An 18,486-nucleotide genomic window follows, 5' to 3' on the forward strand; every position below is an offset into this window, starting at 1 on the left:
CGTGCCCAAATATGCATAAATGTGAACGGGGACCACTTTCAGCTTCTTCTTCGTATGAGTTGTGGGTAATTAAAAGAAAACAATCCACTTGCTCGTTCATCTTGTCATACAATCGCTGGAGGCGGGCTACTGTATGTACAGTGCTGCAGAGAATGCTGTAGCTATAAAGGAATAAATAATCCTGAATTTACTAAGGTCAGGATTTTGCTCACAGATCTGACAATGATCTTTTCTTTAGCAGATGACAACAATGGGAGTCTGATGTCAGCAGCTACTCAGGCTCTTCACCATTTAGGATATCCTGCTATTTGGCAGTATGCAGCTCTTAGCTCCATGTTTTCCTGTGATTGGCAGATTTCACATGCTCAGCTCTTTAACCCCGTACAGGAAAGAGAGGTGGGACAGAAGTAAAAAAAATATATATATTTAAAGCCACAGCTGACACAAAGTGCACACAGTGAAATGGAAAACCCCTGGAAACTATCATAAATTCACACAATAGAGACACACCAAAACTTTTATCACAATGAAGAAAAAGACGGCAATGTTAATTATCTCCGCTCTTTTCAGTATTTTCAGCATTTGCTCGGGGTCCCAGACACTCCAGGTAAGAAATAATTGGTCATGAGATATCTTGATCTATGCTATTGCTTTAGGTATGAGGATTTTAGTTTACGTGTGGTTACTTAGAGATGTATTGTGAGGGCAGTTCACTCAGTATGTAGAGCTTCTGCTTTTAGGAAAAATGCAAGAGATGGGATAGGTTGTATTGAAGATTGCACTTATTTTCTACAGTACTTATTATAAAATATATATACAATATAGAACATAAAATATAATTATATTTATACATGGTGTACATAACTTTTATTTATAATTTTAATTTCTGAATCTGCTATTAGTACATTGCTACAGTATATTACTAAGGCTTGTTGCCAAATCGGTGGCAAAATTTCGGTTTACTGTCCTGGCGTAGGTACAGAAAACTAGAATTGCCTTATCCACCATATACTGGACACTGCCAGTTCCCAGTGGATCCCATTGACTAAAATGTGGTCTGTCAGGTCTGCAGCATGGATACCAGAATTTTGCTGGACAATATACCACTGCAAGATATTTTGCCCTTTTTTTGCCAGAATCGGCAATGGAGGCTCCTGACGGAACTTACGCTACAGATGTGAACCCTTCTGTTCAACCCTCAGAGCTAGGCCTCTTGCACACGACCGTATGTCACGGAGGGCATACGGTCAGTGAGCGGGCCATATGTCGGAGACTAGTCCCGGAGCGGCATTGATCGTGCGCACGGGAACACACAGCATCATAGATTACAATTTTGCTGTGCACGTCGGGCCGCCCGCGGAACTTGTGTCCTGCACTCATAAGATCATATGAGTGCAGGACAATAGCACCGCGGGCGGCCCGACATGCACAGCAAAATTGTAATCTATGATGCTATGTGCTCCCGTGCGCAGGGTCAATGGCGCTCCGGGACATATGGCCCGCTCACAGACCGTATGTCACGGAGGGCATACGGTCGTGTGCAAGAGGCCCTATTCTGCAATCATGTCAGACAGAGCTTTTATTATATCCAGTGTAGCAGCACTTTTTCTGTAGCCCATCATATCAAATTTAGCAGAAATTCTGTAGCACTATATACTGTATCAGTAAAGATATGTGCAAAGAAAAATCATGTTTTTACAACTTACATCTGAATGTACTAGCAACAGTTGTATGGCTGGGTTGGTTTTCACCTTGCAGCATTGTACCGCGCAGAACCGCATATGTTTGCTACTGTTTGTATGGTTTTTAAAACTGCAGTAGTCTGCTGCTCACTCAATATGTAAACCCAGCCTCAGAAATAAATTACTTTAGAAACTGGCATACAGATGTAGCAGTGGTTAACTTGATTCACAAAGTTGTTGTTCAACGTAAACCTTTTTTTTCTTAAATTGCACCCTATCCCCACTGAGTCTGTGAAGAAGGTATAGTTGCCTGCTCCCTCCTGCTCGGTTCCGTCTTTATAGGTCCCTATCTGTGTTCATTGCACTTCTGGTCTCTGCATGTAAACGGGAACACGTGCAACTCTTCAAAAGTCCTAAGCAGCACATTACTGTCTGGGTCACGTGCTGCTTGGGGACAGGTCGAGACCAAGGGAGCCTAAACCAAGCAGTGGAGAACAGGTAAGTATACCTCCTTAACAGGTGTAGGGTTTGGGGTGCAATTTATTAAAAAAAAAAAAAATGAACATTGGACAACCCCTTCAATGTGCTAAATACACAATTTTCCTCACTTTAGGGCTCTTTCACACCTGCGTTCTTTTCTTCCGGCATAGAGTTCCGTCGTCGGGGCTCTATGCCGGAAGAATCCTGATCAGGATTATCCCCATGCATTCTGATTGGAGAGAAATCCGTTCAGGATGCATCAGGATGCATCAGGATGCCTTCAGTTCCGGAACGGAACGTTTTTTGGCCGGAGAAAATACCGCAGCATGCTGCGCTTTTTGCTCCGGCCAAAAATCCTGAACACTTGCCGCAAGGCCGGATCCGGAATTAATGCCCATTGAAAGGCATTAATCCGGATCCGGCCTTAAGCTAAACGTCGTTTCGGCGCATTGCCGGATCCGACGTTTAGCTTTTTCTGAATGGTTACCATGGCTGCCAAGACGCTAAAGTCCTGTCAGCCATGGTAAAGTGTAGTGGGGAGCGGGGGAGCAGTATACTTACCGTCAGGGCGCCCCACGTGCATGGATGACGTGTCGCATGGATCACGTCATCCATGCGCATGGGGCGCTCTGACGTCATTCTGGAGCGCCCCGGGAGCCGCACGGACTGTAAGTATACTGCTCCCCCGCTCCCCACTACTACTATGGCAGCCAGGACTTTAATAGCGTCCTGGGTGCCATAGTAACACTGAACGCATTTTGAAGACGGATCCGTCTTCAAATGCTTTCAGTTCACTTGCGTTTTTCCGGATCCGGCGTGTAATTCCGGCAAATGGAGCCCTTAGGGGAGTGTGAAAGAGCCCTTAGGGGAAAGAATTCCTTCCCGACTCCAATAAGGAAAACAGAATAACTCCCTGGATCAACGACCCATCTGTAGTAACTATAGCCTGTAATATTATTACACTCCAGAAATACATCCAGGCCCCTCGTGAATTCCTTTATTGTACTCACCATCACCACCTCCTCAGACAGAGAGTTCCATAGTCTCACTGCTCTTACCGTAAAGAATCCTTTTCTATGTTTGTGTACAAACCTTCTTTCCTCCAAACGCAGAGGATGTCCCCTCGTCACAGTCACAGTCCTAGGGATAAATAGATGATGGGATAGATCTCTGTACTGACCCCTGATATATTTATACATAGTAATTAGATCTCCCCTCAGTCGTCTTTTTTCTAAAGTGAATAACCCTAATTTTGATAATCTTTTAGGGTACTGTAGTTGCCCCATTCCAGTTATTACTTTAGTTGCCCTCCTCTGGACCCTCTCCAACTCTGCTATGTGTGCCTTGTTCACAGGAGCCCAGAACTGTACACAGTACTCCATGTGTGGTCTGACTAATGATTTGTAAAGTGGCAGGACTAGGTTCTCATCATGGGCATCTATGCCCCTTTTGATGCAACCCATTATCTTATTGGCCTTGGCAGCAGCTGCCTGGCACTGTTTTTTGCAGCTTAGTTTGCTGTTTATTAAAATTCCTAGATCCTTTTCCATGTCAGTGTTACCCAGTGTTTTACCATTTAGTATGTACGGGTGACTTGCATTATTCCTTCCCATGTGCATAACTTTACATTTGTCAGTGTTAAACCTCATCTGCCACTTATCTGCCCAAGCCTGCAATCTATCCAGATCCCTCTGTAGTAGTATACTGTCCTCTTCAGTGTAAATTACTTTACACAGTTTAGTGTCATCTGCGAAAATGTATACTTTACTATGCAAGCCTTCTACAAGATCATTAATAAATATATTGAAGAGAATAGGGCCTAATACTGACCCCTGAGGTACTCCACTAGTGACAGTGACCCAATCTGAGTGTGTACCGTTAATAACCACCCTCTGTTTTCTATCATTGAGCCAGTTAGTTACCCACATACAGACGTTTTCTCCCAGTCCGAGCATTCTCACTTTATATACTAACCTTTTATGTGGTACAGTGTCAAATGCTTTGGAGAAGTCCAGATATACGACATCCATTGATTCGCCGCTGTCAAGTCTAGAACTTACCTCCTCATAGAAACTGATTAAATTAGTTTGAGATGAAAGGTCCCCCATGAAGCGTTATCCCTCATGATATGGCGTTATTTGCTTATATTTATTGAGGTACTCCAAGATAGCATCTCTTAGAAAACCTTCAAACTGTTTGCCCACTACAGATGTTAAACTTACTGGCCTATAGTTTCCGGGACCCTTTTTGAATATTGGCACCACATTTGCCATGCGCCAATCCTGTGGAACACTCCCTGTCAGTATAGAGTCCGCAAATATCAGAAATAAGGGTCTGGCTATGACATTACTTAATTCTCTTGGGACATAAATGAATGAGTGAATGAATAAATGCTATTGAAGAATTGTAAACATTTATAAATGTTAAAAAATATCCACAGTACCCAAACGTATCTTGGATAACCCCTTTAAGGCTTTCTTTATATTTCTCATTTCCATCCAACCCCCTTCTGGCTTTGACTCAAAAACCTACATCAAAACTGCCACAAAAAGCTGTGTGTGACACTACCCTAAATGACGGTGCAAATGAAATGTGAAGCATTTGTACATAGAAACAAAAAGGTTCCTGCTGCATTAAAACTAGGGCCTCTGAAAATGGTGCCTATGGGCGGCTGCTTCATTCCTATTTTTCACCAGTGTGCACAGTTACGATTTGCCTGTGTTGATAGAGATTATAGGGGAGATTTATCAAAACTGGTATAAAGGAAAATTTGCTTAGCTGCCCATAGCAACCAATCAGATTCCAGCTTTCATTTTCCAAGGGAGCTCTGAAAAATGAAAGGTCGAATCTGATTGGTTGCTATGGGCAGCTAAGCAAATATTTCTTTATACCAGTTTTGATAAATCTACCCTATAGTGTTCTTCTGTTCTTTGCCTTTGTGAATTGATGAAAAGACTAATGAAAAGTCATCAGTCCATGTCATTTTTATAACTGCTTACACTTCATTGTCATGAATCACAAGTTGTTTATTCCGGGATGATGCCCCCTGTCAATATACCCTGGTAAAGCATTTGAAAACACTTTGAACAACCTTTCATGGGCCTGATTCAGATGGCTGTTCCCATGTAAAAAAAACTGACGTGTAATTCCATATGGATTTCCATATGGCGTCTGTCTTTCCATGCCCATACACTTGAAGGAGTCTTGGATAGAAAATGGTCAAGAAAGACTTGAACTTTAATGGGCTCGTGTGCAGTACATCGCGCACACTGATAGCACATGGAAGGAAAATACTGTTGTGTGAATTAGGCCTAAGAGCAGCTCCTGTTCTGGTGGACCTGGTGTGACCATACATTCAATTTCAGCGACTGCCATATAATTCTGCGTTTGCTCTCCAGCGGTCGTGGTTTCCCACACAATTTAGACACAGTTTCACCCAGTGACAACAGCTGATCACAGAAACAGGACCTGCTTTATTTTAAAAAGGAAAGAACATTAAAAATGATGCTACTCCCAATCTTTCCATGGCCCTTGCTAAAGTTGTCTATTTTCACAATGGATGATAGAACATGTATTTGTTAACAATTTTGTGCAAAGCAAAATTCCATTAAAATCAATATGACCCATTTTGCCTGGTCTCAAAAGGCAGACTGATGTTGAGTATTAACTGACTGATACAAATGAGCAGATCTTTAGGCTACTTTCACACTAGCGTTGTTTAAATCCGGCGTTCAATTCCGACACCGGAACTGCCCGCCGGATCCGGAAAAACGGATTACATTTGAATCCTGATCAGGATTTTGATCACAATGAAAAAATGCATTGGAAAAAACGGATCCGCTATTTATGGACTTTTTCGGGTTTAACATGCAAAAGCTGGATCCAGTTTGACTGAACACACGGCGCCGGATCCGGCGTTAATGCAAGTCAATGGGAAAAAGACCGGATCCGGCGTTCAGTCAAAGTGTTCAGGATTTTTGGCCGGAGGTAAAAATACAACATGCTACGGTTTTCTGAAAAGCCTGATCAGTCAAAAAGACTGAACTGAAGACATCCTGATGCATCCTGAACGGATTACTCTCCATTCAGAATGCATTAGGATAAAACTGATCAGTTCTTTTCCGGATTTGAGCCCCTAGGACGGAACTCAGCGCTGGAAAAGAAAAGCGCTAGTGTGAAAGTACCCTTAAAGGTGTTGTGTCACTACAGCAAATAGCATTTATTACACTATCTCACAAAAATGAGTGCGCCCCTCACATTTTTGTAAATATTTTCTTCTATCTTTTCATAGGACAACACTGGAGATATGATAGTTTAATACAATGTAAAGTAGTCAGTGTACAGCTTGTATAACAGTGTAAATTTGGTGTGCCCTCAAAATAACTGCTGGCAACAAAAGTGAGTACACCCCTAAGTAAAAATGGCCAAATTGTGCCCAATTAGCCATTTCTCTCCTCGGTGTCATGTGACTCGTTAGTGTTACAAGGTCTCAGGTGTGAATGGGGAGCAGGGGTTATAAATTTGGTTTTATCGCTCTCAATGGGGAGTTGCAGAGAGCGATGAGAAAGCAAAGCTATTAAATATTTTTTTCTGCACTGTATTCACTGAGTAAATAAACTGTCAGATGAAATGCAGAATGTAAAAGTAAATTCCCCATTAAAAGTGCCCTGTCTGACCCAGGAAGAAGTAGAGCGGCGTCTTAAAAAAAATTCAAATAGACAAATCGCCAGGACCAGATGGCATACACCCCCATATCCTAAGAGAATTAAGTAATGTCATAGCCAGACCCTTATTTCTGATATTTAAGAACTGTATACTGACAGGGAGTGTTCCACAGGATTGGCGCATAGCAAATGTGGTGCCAATATTTAAAAAGGGTCCAAAAACAGAGCCCAGAAACTATAGGCCAGTAAGGTTAACATCTGTTGTGGGTAAACTGTTTGAAGGTTGGGAGAAAATGTCTGTATGTGGGTAAGTAACTGGCTTAGTAATAGAAAACAGAGGATGGTTATTAATGATACACACTCAGATTGGGTCACTGTCACTAGTGGAGTACCACAGGGGTCAGTATTGGGCCCTATTCTCTTCAATATATTTATTAATGATCTTGTAGAAGGCTTGCACAGTAAAATACATTTTTTTGCAGATGACACTAAACTGTGTAAAGTAATTAACACAGAAGAGGATAGTATACTGCTACAGAGGGATCTGGATATATTGGAGGCTTGGGCAGAGAAGTGGCAGATAAGGTTTAATACTGACAAATGTAAGGTTATGCACATGGGAAGGAATAATGCAAGTCACCCGTACATACTAAATGGTAAAACACTGGGCAACATGGACATGGAAAAGGACCTAGGAATTTTAGTGAACAGCAAACTAAGCTGTAAAACTAGTGTCAGGCAGCTGCTACCAGGGCCAATAAGATAATAGGTTGCATCAAAGGGGGCATAGATGACCGCTGAGAACATAGTCCTACCACTCACTAGCCAGACCACATACTGGAGTTCTGGGCTCCTGTGAACAAGGCAGACATAGCAGAGCTGGAGAGGGTTCAGAGAAGGGCAACTAAAGTAATGACTGGAATGGGGGGACTACAGTACCCTGAAAGATTATCAAAATTAGGGTTATTCACTTTAGAAAAAAGACGACTGAGGGGAGATCTAATAACTATGTATAAATATATAAGGGGTCAGTACAGAGATCTCTCCCATCATCTATTTATCCCCAGGACTGTGAATGTGATGAGGGGACATTCTCTGCATCTGGAGGAAAGAAGGTTTGTACACAAACATAGAAAAGGATTCTTTACGGTAAGAGCAGTGAGACTATGGAACTCTATGCCTGAGGAGGTGGTGATGGTGAGTTCACTAAAAGAGTTCAAGAGGGGCCTGGATGTATTTCTAATTAACTAAGACTTAACTTTTATTGTTTTCCTATTAATAATGCTTGCGTTAATAACTAGATGATTAAAACTTCCTGTAGATCGCTGCCTTTTGTATCAATTGGATTGCCCTGTCAGGATATCACCTGACCAGGTTCACTGCTACTAGGTAACACTAGTGCCTGACTGGCTGCGCGCTGCCAGTATTATGTGAGGCACTGTGATATAGCTTAGCACTCTTCTACTAGGCTGCAAGGATGTACTGTTTTAAAGTTAGAGCTTCACGCTGCCCCCCGACATGTTTCGCCGTGTACCGGCGTCTTCAGGGGTTAGGGCAGAGTGTGAGCGTGTTCCCTCTCGGCTGGCCTATAAGACCTTCGTTTTTGACGTACTTCCTGTGGGTTTCACTGCGGGGCGTGATTGGGATCCAAAACTGAGGTGATGATAGGAAGCGCTGCAGGGCTCCACCCCCTGACGTCAGCATCCTCCTATCCATGGCCTTCTAATTGGCTTCCGTCATAGGGTTGTGCCGCGCATGTCTTGTACACTTAGACATTTCCCGATGTGCGTATTACTGCGCAGTAATACGCACATCGGGAAATGTCTAAGTGTACAAGACATGCGCGGCACAACCCTATGACGGAAGCCAATTAGAAGGCCATAGATAGGAGGATGCTGATGTCAGGGGGTGGAGCCCTGCAGCGCTTCCTATCATCACCTCAGTTTTGGATCCCAATCACGCCCCGCAGTGAAACCCACAGGAAGTACGTCACAAACGAAGGTCTTATAGGCCAGCCGAGAGGGGACACGCTCACACTCTGCCCTAACCCCTGAAGACGCCGGTACACGCCGAAACATGTAGGTTTTGCAGACAAGAATAGGCATTTCTATAATGGGACATCTTTTCCATTCCGCAAATTGCGGAAGGCACACGGGCGGCATCCGTGTTTTGCGCATCCGCAATTTGAGGATCACAAAACACGGCATGTTCGTGTGCAAGAAGCCTCACACTCTATCATACTGGTCACTGGAAGTTCAACATGGCACCTCATGGCAAAGAACTCTGAGGATCTAAAAGAAAAGAATTGTTGCTCTACATAAAGATGCCTAACCTCCGGCACTCCAGCTGGGAGGGGAGTGGATGGGGCTATCTTGTTGCCAACCTAGGTGTGGAGATGTCAAAACCTGCTTCATTAGAGCATATATGTATAAACGTTAAATTAAATAAAAGTCTCAGTAGTAAATAGTAACCCTGAGGACATTTTTCATCAAGGATATGGCAGTAAATAAACTATAAAATATATATTTACACATAACTGGAAAAAATCTTATCTATTTATATTTCTGTAGTGCCTGCAGTATTGTTTCTAAAAAAAAAAGTTTTTAAAAACCCTTATAAATATAATAATAAATAAATGAATGAAAAGGGAGACTCTTTAGGGAATGGGTTCACTAATTTCATTCAGACCATGGGGAGTAAGAGTATCAAGTTGATATATCCAAAATACCTCCTGCTTTTGGAGATTATCGAATCGATTGAAGGGATTTTTCAGTATGTGATCAATTGGAGTTATTTTTAGAGGGTGTTTTTCTTTTTCTGGCATGAATATACAGTGTCTAGAAAGACTATGTTTCAGATACTGTCTTTGTATATGTGTTGGTTAACGCGGCAATGTAGAGCTTGTGTAGTGTGTCTCACATATTGAAGTCTGCATCCACATTCGATCAAATAGATAACGTAGGTGGAGTGACAAGTCATATGGTGTCTTATAGGGAATGTTGTTCCATTGTGGTTGGAGGAAGATGTAGTCTCTGTGTAAAACCTTATGCACACGGCCGTGTTCCGCGGCCGAGAGCGGTCCGTGGTAACCCGGCCGGGATTCCTGTTGACAGCAGGAGCGCACGGCGTCATTGGTTGCTATGACGCCGTGCGCTTAATGCCGCCGCTGCTGTACAGTGATACACTGGTATAGATCATACCAGTGTATCACTGTACAGCAGCGGCATGAAGCGCACGGCGTCATAGCAACCAATGACGCCGTGCGCTCCTGCTGTCAACAGGAATCCCGGCCGGGTTACCACGGACCGCTCTCGGCCGCGGAACACGGCCGTGTGCATAAGGTTTTACACAGAGACTACATCTTCCTGTAGAGACCACTGTCGGCCGCGGAACACGGCCGTGTGCATGAGGCCTAATAATAACCTTACAACATAGACAACGATTAGATCCATATTTATAACTTCCTGTTTTTAAAGGCCTAGACGTATCTTTCTATTGTACTGTAGCATGCTGTTTTGGTTTGCTGGGGGCCAAAATGCTCTTAAGGGCTCATTCACACGACTATGTATTTTGCGGTCCAGAAAAAACGGATCTGCAAAAAGTACAGATGACGTCCGTGTGCGATCCATATTTTGCAGAACAGAACAGCCGGCCCCTAATAGAACAGTCCTATCCTCGTCCATAATGCAGACAAAAATAGGACATCTTCTATTTTTTTTGTGGAACGGAAATACGGACATACAGAAACGGAATGCACACAGAATAACTTCCTTTTTTGCAGACCCATTAAAATAAATAGTTCCGTATACGGTCTGCAAAAAAAAAAGTAACGGACACGGAAAGAAAACACGTTCGCGTGCATGAGCCCTAATAGTAGGTGCTCGTCTATAGGTTATCCTAGGGGTCTGAGGGAGGTTTTTTGCTAGATCAGTGCCAGTGTCTTTCAGGGCTTTCTTTATGTATTTGTTTGATAAATTGTATTGTGTGATAAAATTGATATTGGTTGGTGTTTCTTGTTTTTTGGAAGCAACCTTCCTGTGAGGATAACGTACTCTTAGGCTACTTTCACACTTGCGTTGGGGGTTCCGCTTGTGAGATCCGTTGCAGCGTTTTGGTGTCCGCCTGGCCGTGCAGAGCCAAACGGATCCGTCCTGACTTACAATGCAAGTGAATGGGGACGGATTCGTTTGACGTTGACACAATATGGTGCAATTGCAAACGGATCCGTCCCTCATTGACTTTCAATGTAATGTCAGGAGTCCCTATTAATATACCATCGGATCAGAGTTTTCTCCAATCCGATGGTATATTTTAACTTGAAGTGTCCCCATCACCATGGGAACGCCTCTATGTTAGAATATACCATCGGATTTGAGTTAGATCGTGAAAACTCAGATCCGATAGTATATTCTAACACAGAGGTATTCCCATAGTGATGGGGACGCTTCAAGTTAGAATATACTAAGAACTGTGTACATAACTGCACCCAGCTGCCTGGCAGCACCTGATCTCTTACAGGGGGCTGTGATCCGCACAATTAACCCCTCAGGTGCCTGACATCCCTCCCTCCCCAGTTTTAAATTCATTGGTGGCCAGTGCGGCCCCCCTCCCTCCCTCCCCAGTATTAAATTCATTGGTGGCCAGTGCGGCCCCCCTCCCTCCCCAATATTAAATTCATTGGTGGCCAGTGTGGCCCCCCTCCCTCCCCAGTATTAAATTCATTGGTGGCCAGTGCGGCCCCCCCTCCCTCCCCAGTATTAAAATCATTGGTGGCCAGTGCCCCCCCCTCCCCAGTATTAAATTCATTGGTGGCCAGTGCGGCCCCCCCCTCCCTCCCCAGTATTAAATTCATTGGTGGCCAGTGCAGCCCCCCTCTCTCCCCCCCCAGTATTAAATTCATTGGTGGCCAGTGCGGCCCCCCTCCCTCCCTCCCCAGTATTAAATTCATTGGTGGCCAGTGCGGCCCCCCCTCCCCCCCCCCATCATTGGTGGCAGCGGAGAGTTCCGATCGGAGTCCCAGTTTAATCGTTGGGGCTCCGATCGGTTACCATGGCAGGCAAGACGCTACTGCAGTCCTGGCTGCCATGGTTACTTAGCAATTTTAAAAGCATTATACAAACCGGATTCCAAAAAAGTTGGGACACTATGCAAATCGTGAATAAAAACTGAATGCAATGATGTGGAGGTGCCAACTTCTAATATTTTATTCAGAATAGAACATAAATCACGGAACAAAAGTTTAAACTGAGAAAATGTACCATTTTAAGGGAAAAACATGTTGAATCAGAATTTCATGGTGTCAACAAATCCCCAAAAAGTTGGGACAAGGCCATTTTCACCACTGTGTGGCATCTCCCCTTCTTCTTACAACACTCAACAGACGTCTGGGGACCGAGGAGACCAGTTTCTCAAGTTTAGAAATAGGAATGCTCTCCCATTCTTGTCTATTACAGGCCTCTAACTGTTCAATCGTCTTGGGCCTTCTTTGTTGCACCTTCCTCTTTATGATGCGCCAAATGTTCTCTATAGGTGAAAGATCTGGACTGCAGACTGGCCATTTCAGTACCCGGATCCTTCTCCTACGCAGCCATGATGTTGTGATTGATGCAGAATGTGGTCTGGCATTATCTTGTTGAAAAATGCAGGGTCTTCCCTGAAAGAGATGACGTCTGGATGGGAGCATATGTTGTTCTAGAACCTGAATATATTTTTCTGCATTGATGGTGCCTTTCCAGACATGCAAGCTGCCCATGCCATACGCACTCATGCAACCCCATACCATCAGATATGCAGGCTTCTGAACTGAGCGTTGATAACAACTTGGGTTGTCCTTGTCCTCTTTGGTCCGGATGACATGGCGTCCCAGATTTCCAAAAATAACTTCGAATCGTGACTCGTCTGACCACAGAACAGTCTTCTATTTTGCAACACTCGATTTTAAATGATCCCTGGCCCAGTGAAAACGCCTGAGCTTGTGGATCTTGCTTAGAAATGGCTTCTTCTTTGCACTGTAGAGTTTCAGCTGGCAACGGCGGATGGCACGGTGGATTGTGTTCACTGACAATGGTTTCTGGAAGTATTCCTGAGCCCATTCTGTGATTTCCTTTACAGTAGCATTCCTGTTTGTGGTGCAGTGTCGTTTAAGGGGGATTTACGGCCTTGACCCTTACGCACAGAGATTGTTCCAGATTCTCAGAATCTTCGGATGATGTTATGCACAGTTGATGATGATAGATGCAAAGTCTTTGCAATTTTTCGCTGGGTAACACCTTTCTGATATTGCTCCACTATCTTTCTGCGCAACATTGTGGGAATTGGTGATCCTCTACCCATCTTGGCTTCTGAGAGACACTGCCACTCTGAGAAGCTCTTTTTATACCCAATCATGTTGCCAATTGACCTAATTAGTGTTAATTGGTCTTCCAGCTCTTCGTTATGCTCAAATTTACTTTTTCCAGCCTCTTATTGCTACTTGTCCCAACTTTGTTGACACCGTGAAAATTGGAATCAACGAATTTTTCCTTTAAAATGATACATTTACTCGGATTAAACGTTTGATCTGTCATCTACGTTCTATTACAAATAAAATATTGACATTTGCCATCTCCACATCATTGCATTCAGTTTTTATTCACAATTTGTTTAGTGTCCCAACGTTTTTGGAATCCGGTTTGTACTTACCTGCGCTGTCTGTGGCTGGCCGGCCGGTCGCTCCTCCTACTGGTAAGTGAAAGGTCTGTGCGGCGCATTGCTTATAGCACAGACCTTTCAGTTACCAGTAGGAGGAGCGCTCGGGCGGCCACAGACAGCGCAGGTAAGTATAATGCTTCTAAAATTGCTAAGTAACCATGGCAGGCAGGACTGCAGTAGCGTCTTGGCTGCCATGGTAACCGATCGGAGCCCCAGCGATTAAACTGGGACTCCGATCGGAACTCTCCGCTGCCACCAATGATGGGGGGGTGATTTTAATTGGGGGGGGAGAGGGGAGGCCGCACTGGCCACCAATTAATTTAATACTGGGGAGCGAGGAGGGGGCTGCACTGACCACCAATGAATTTAATACTGGGGAGGGAGGGGGGGCCGCACTGACCACCAATGAATTTAATACTGGGGAGGGAGGGGGGGCCGCACTGGCCACCAATGAATTTAAAACTGGGGAGGGAGGGGGATCTGGCCCCCTGCTGCCTGGCAGCACCTGATCTCTTACAGGGGGCTATGATACGCACAATTAACCCCTCAGGTGCGGCACCTGAGGGGTTAATTGTGCGGATCACAGCCCCCTGTAAGAGATCGGGTGCTGCCAGGCAGCAGGGGGCAGTTATGTACAGAGTTCTTAGTATATTACAAAAATGGTCAGTAGCACTGCCCCTATACATGACAAAAAATAAAATAAAATGAATGACGGTTACAGCCAGGACCCGCTGCGTATGAAGTGTGCTGCAAATAATAACACTATATGAAGGTCAAATAATACCACCAGACTAAGAAAGCATACAGGTGAAACTCAAAAAATTACAATATCATGCAAAAGTTCATTTATATCAGTAATGCAACTTAAAATTTGAATATTGTGAAAAGGTTCAATATTCTAGGCTCAAAGTGTCACCCTCTAGTCAGCTAATTAATCCATACTCCCTGAGCAAAGGGGACCTGAGATTGTGACTTTGGAGTTTCATAAGCTATAAGCCATAATCATCCAAATTATAACAAATAAAGGCTTGAAATATCTTGCTTTGCATGTAATGAGTCTATCTCATATGTTAGTTTCACCTTTTAAGTTGCATTACTGAAATAAATGAACTGATATTCAAATTTTTCGAGTTTCACTTGTATTACCATCACACAGTGACTGAATTATAACACCATACTGTGGTATTACCACAATAATGACCATATAGTTATACTGACTGCATATACCAGTTCTACACAGGCACCTTATGGACTATATAAGTAACTATAGTTAAATCCAGTGACTCACAGGTGACATCATCTATCATTGCAGTCATTCACATTCCCTTTTTCTTCTCCATTAGCCAAGACCAACATAATTTGTTGCCCATATATTTTTGGCTCCTCATTCCTGAACCTCTCCCCCCCCAAAACACACACCACTACACAAACTCCCCTTCCTTAACTGTAACAGTGCCCACATGGTAATAGTGGCCTCCTTTGTGCCACAAATACCCCCTTTTGTGCCCCCTATAGGCCCAACAAAGTAATAGTGCCCCTTTTAGTGCTCCCCACACTATAATAGTCATTCTGTTCCTCACGCAGTAATAGTACCCCCTTTGTACTCCTTTCCTTAATAATGACCATTTGTGTCTCCATTCAGTATTAATGCCCACTTTGTGCCCTCTACACAGTAATGCCTCCCTTTGTGCCCCTACAGTAGTAATATCATTGTCACTACAAAATAGAGGTGTCCCTAGCACAGGCAGCAGGATGCAATGACGTCATCACCCTTCATTCATTGGGCCACTTCAAGGCCTCAATATATCAGGATACTTCTGGTGCCTCATAGGTGTTAGGTTAAAACCAAAATGTGGCTTATGAGAGTAAATTAAAGTAAAATTTTATTTACTATTTGTATAGGAGTCAATCTTTTTTATGTTACCCTAGCGCAGCGCCACCTCCTAGTTATGTCACTCCTACAGCTTTTATCCACTAGGAGCCCTCCTTCCCTTTGGCCACTCACTAACACTAAATTGCCTGTGGAAAACCGCCATCCTGACACATCAGAATTACTAAGCGTCTTTTGTTATTGATATACAGTATATACATTGTATATAAAATACCATATCAATGCATGAAGAGGTCCCATTAGCCCTTTTTCCACTGAGTCCCTCCTGGAAATGCAGTACAAATGCACAACTTGTCAACTTGGGAAGTTCAGATATAGTCAGTGTCGACATCCGGTAGTGAGAAAACACACAATGCGTAACTGTCCAGGACAACATGTCAGGTACGTTGAAATCTAGTCATTCCCCCTGTCCACCACAAGGTGCTGTAGCTGCTAGGGTGGTAGTTATGCCATTGCACCTATTGTTCTCTATGAAAGTATAAAAAAGATAAAATGTCACCAGAGTATTTTGATAAGGTCTGAAATTCTGCAAACTTTACAAAAATGCACCCACCGTCTTTAGGTGGATCTTCTTACTTATTTTGTTGTTGCGTCCTTGGCTATAATGTATTTACTTTCTGACTACAGGTAAAGAACCGGTGTGACGAAAAAAAGGTAATTTCATCCAAGACTGACTGCAGATCGTGCTCTTTAAATGCTGCTGTGAATTGCACCACTGGATTTACGAAACTTACCATGGGAAGTGGAATAAGAGACTGCCGGTAATTTTCCTTTTTCAGATATCTGTAATATAAATAATTTTAGGACTATTTAAACAAATGCATGGGCACAATCAAATATACAGAGGGGTACTTCAACAACCACGTACCTAAATATATATGAAAAACATGTAATCTTTATTACATCAATGACACGGGCAAACGGGAGCCGAAAAAGTAAAAAACACTAAAATAACACTGTCATGATAAGCACATACCCTTAACCAGTCACCCCACTCTATAAAATAAAAGTATGCAACCAAGCTTAAAAGGTCTAGGGCAGTGATGGCTAACCTCTGAGGCTCCAGCTGTGGTGAAACTACAACTCCCAGCATGCTCTATTCATTTCTATGGGGTTCGGAGAACAGCCAAGCAAGTGTACCCCTTTGGAGTCGTAGTTTTACCACAGCTGGAGTGCCGGAAGTTAGCTATCACTGACCTAGGGTGAGGCACAATAGATAGATAGTTAGGATAGATAATGACCCCATTCACAAGTGAGTCGCAAGCCATATAGCAGGCAGGACCCTTGTGTTACATGAACAACCATCTATACCAGCCATTTAAAGGGATGTGTCATCAGAAAATGAGCTATTGTTTAAAGGGGTTATGAAGGAATTCATAATGACCTATCCTCAAGATAAGTCATCATTAGCACATTGGCAGGGGTCTGAGTCCCGGTACCCCCCACCGATCAGTTGTTTTAGGGAGCGGCCGTCTAGTGAGCGCAGGCGGCTCCCGACAGCCCTGTACATCGTATAGTGGCAGTGCTTGGTATTGCAGCTTGGCCCCACTGACTTGAATGGAGCTGAGCTGCAGCTAGGCCATGTGACCAATGTATGGCGGCCTAGGAAGAGAAAGCTGTGCTCATGGAGCACCAATCTCTTCTAACAACTGATCAGCGGGAGTAATCAATAGAAATTCCTGCATAACCCCTTTAAATCTTGTTTTTATGTTATAAAATTTTTTTAGGTAGTTTTCATACTGACCACTGGTACCTATAACAGGCTGATACTTCCTGTTCTATAGAGAACATTTCTCAGCAATCATCTCACTATCATCAGGCAGGATTACAATAAAAGATAATATCACTATTATAAAAGCTGGAGGCTGATAACACAGAATCTTCCATTCACAGTCGCTAATGGCTAGGACTTATTTACTCCCTCTCAGCATAATGACCTCTGCTCATGTCACATAGAATGTCTAGAAAACTTTCCAATGAAGTCTATGAATCATCTCCAGACTACAGGTTCCTACAGGCCATGTGGTTGCTGTAAACCAAATCTGTAAATGCTGTTTATAGCAGCTCAGGCAAGATGGCTGCCCCTACAATCCTTTTTAGAAAAAAAAAAAAAAAGTACAAATCAGGTTAAAATTACACAAATAAAAAAAACTATGATTTCAGTATTTGGTTCTAAATACTAAAAATAATCTGGTTTCAGAAGGGAGACAAGTGGACATCAGGTAATGTCAGTTTCAAGAGATGCAGCTATATTTCTGGAACTATAGATATATATGTATATGCACCAGAAATGCAGATATGCTTCCAGTTCTTGAGTATAAACGCCCTTTTACACATGCATGACCCATGTAAATGTACTAGCAATCAGCAACACGTCTCCCTGTGTAAACAGGGCATGTGCTGCCAACATAATGTAAAAGTATCACAATCATAGCAAAAAAGGTTTCATCCTACATGCACTTTCAATCAGCCTGTGTAATTATTATTGCATTGTACTCATTAACAATATGGAATCCTTTTTTGTGTACAGAGCTGACATGCTCTACTAGCTGCCTGTGGAGTTTTGTCTTTTCCGTCATCTGAGGAGCAGACGGACTCCTTATCTCTGCTCTCTAACCCTACAAACACTCATTGAAGTTCAATACTTATCTTACTGATAAGAATGTGGCTTAAATAAGTGTTTATAACCTCTCAGTAGTTTAGAGATAAGGGTTTTGGCACAAAGTGAAAGTGAAAGCACCAGTCACACAGTTAGAAAAACAGTTAACCCTTTGTGAGAGAAGAGCTCAATATTTTTAATAAAGGCCAATTGAAAAAAAAAAATTTAGCCAAAAATTTGTAAAATGCAATCATAAACAAAAGTTGCCTCTGACGGTGTAGGTAGACTTTAAGGATTTTTCCTTTACAGTACTGTAGCCACTATATGTGGGTTAATACATAATGCCCTTATCTTGCCTGCATGGAAAACCTATATATACACACAAGAAGAGTGAATATTATACCTCAATAGTACAGGATTGTGCAAAATACAAAATATCATGTAATGTCAAGTCTGGTTCTAAATGCCGGTTAAATCTTT

At 43.0% G+C, this 18,486-nt stretch overlaps 1 protein-coding gene across 1 annotated transcript in view; it reads left to right on the forward strand.

Moving 5' to 3' along the window:
• The first annotated feature begins 432 nt into the window (after positions 1-432).
• STAB2 (stabilin 2) overlaps positions 433-18,486 on the forward strand; it is a 175,307-nt gene continuing 157,253 nt past the window's right edge. Inside the window, exons 1-2 of the mRNA XM_040407847.1 lie at positions 433-607; positions 16,035-16,168. Coding sequence (XP_040263781.1) covers positions 527-607; positions 16,035-16,168 — 215 coding nt within the window. The 5' untranslated portion in view covers positions 433-526. The remainder of the gene's footprint in view (positions 608-16,034; positions 16,169-18,486) is intronic.

Source organism: Bufo bufo, chromosome 1 (genome assembly GCF_905171765.1).
Source record: "Bufo bufo chromosome 1, aBufBuf1.1, whole genome shotgun sequence".
Taxonomy (NCBI): domain Eukaryota; kingdom Metazoa; phylum Chordata; class Amphibia; order Anura; family Bufonidae; genus Bufo; species Bufo bufo.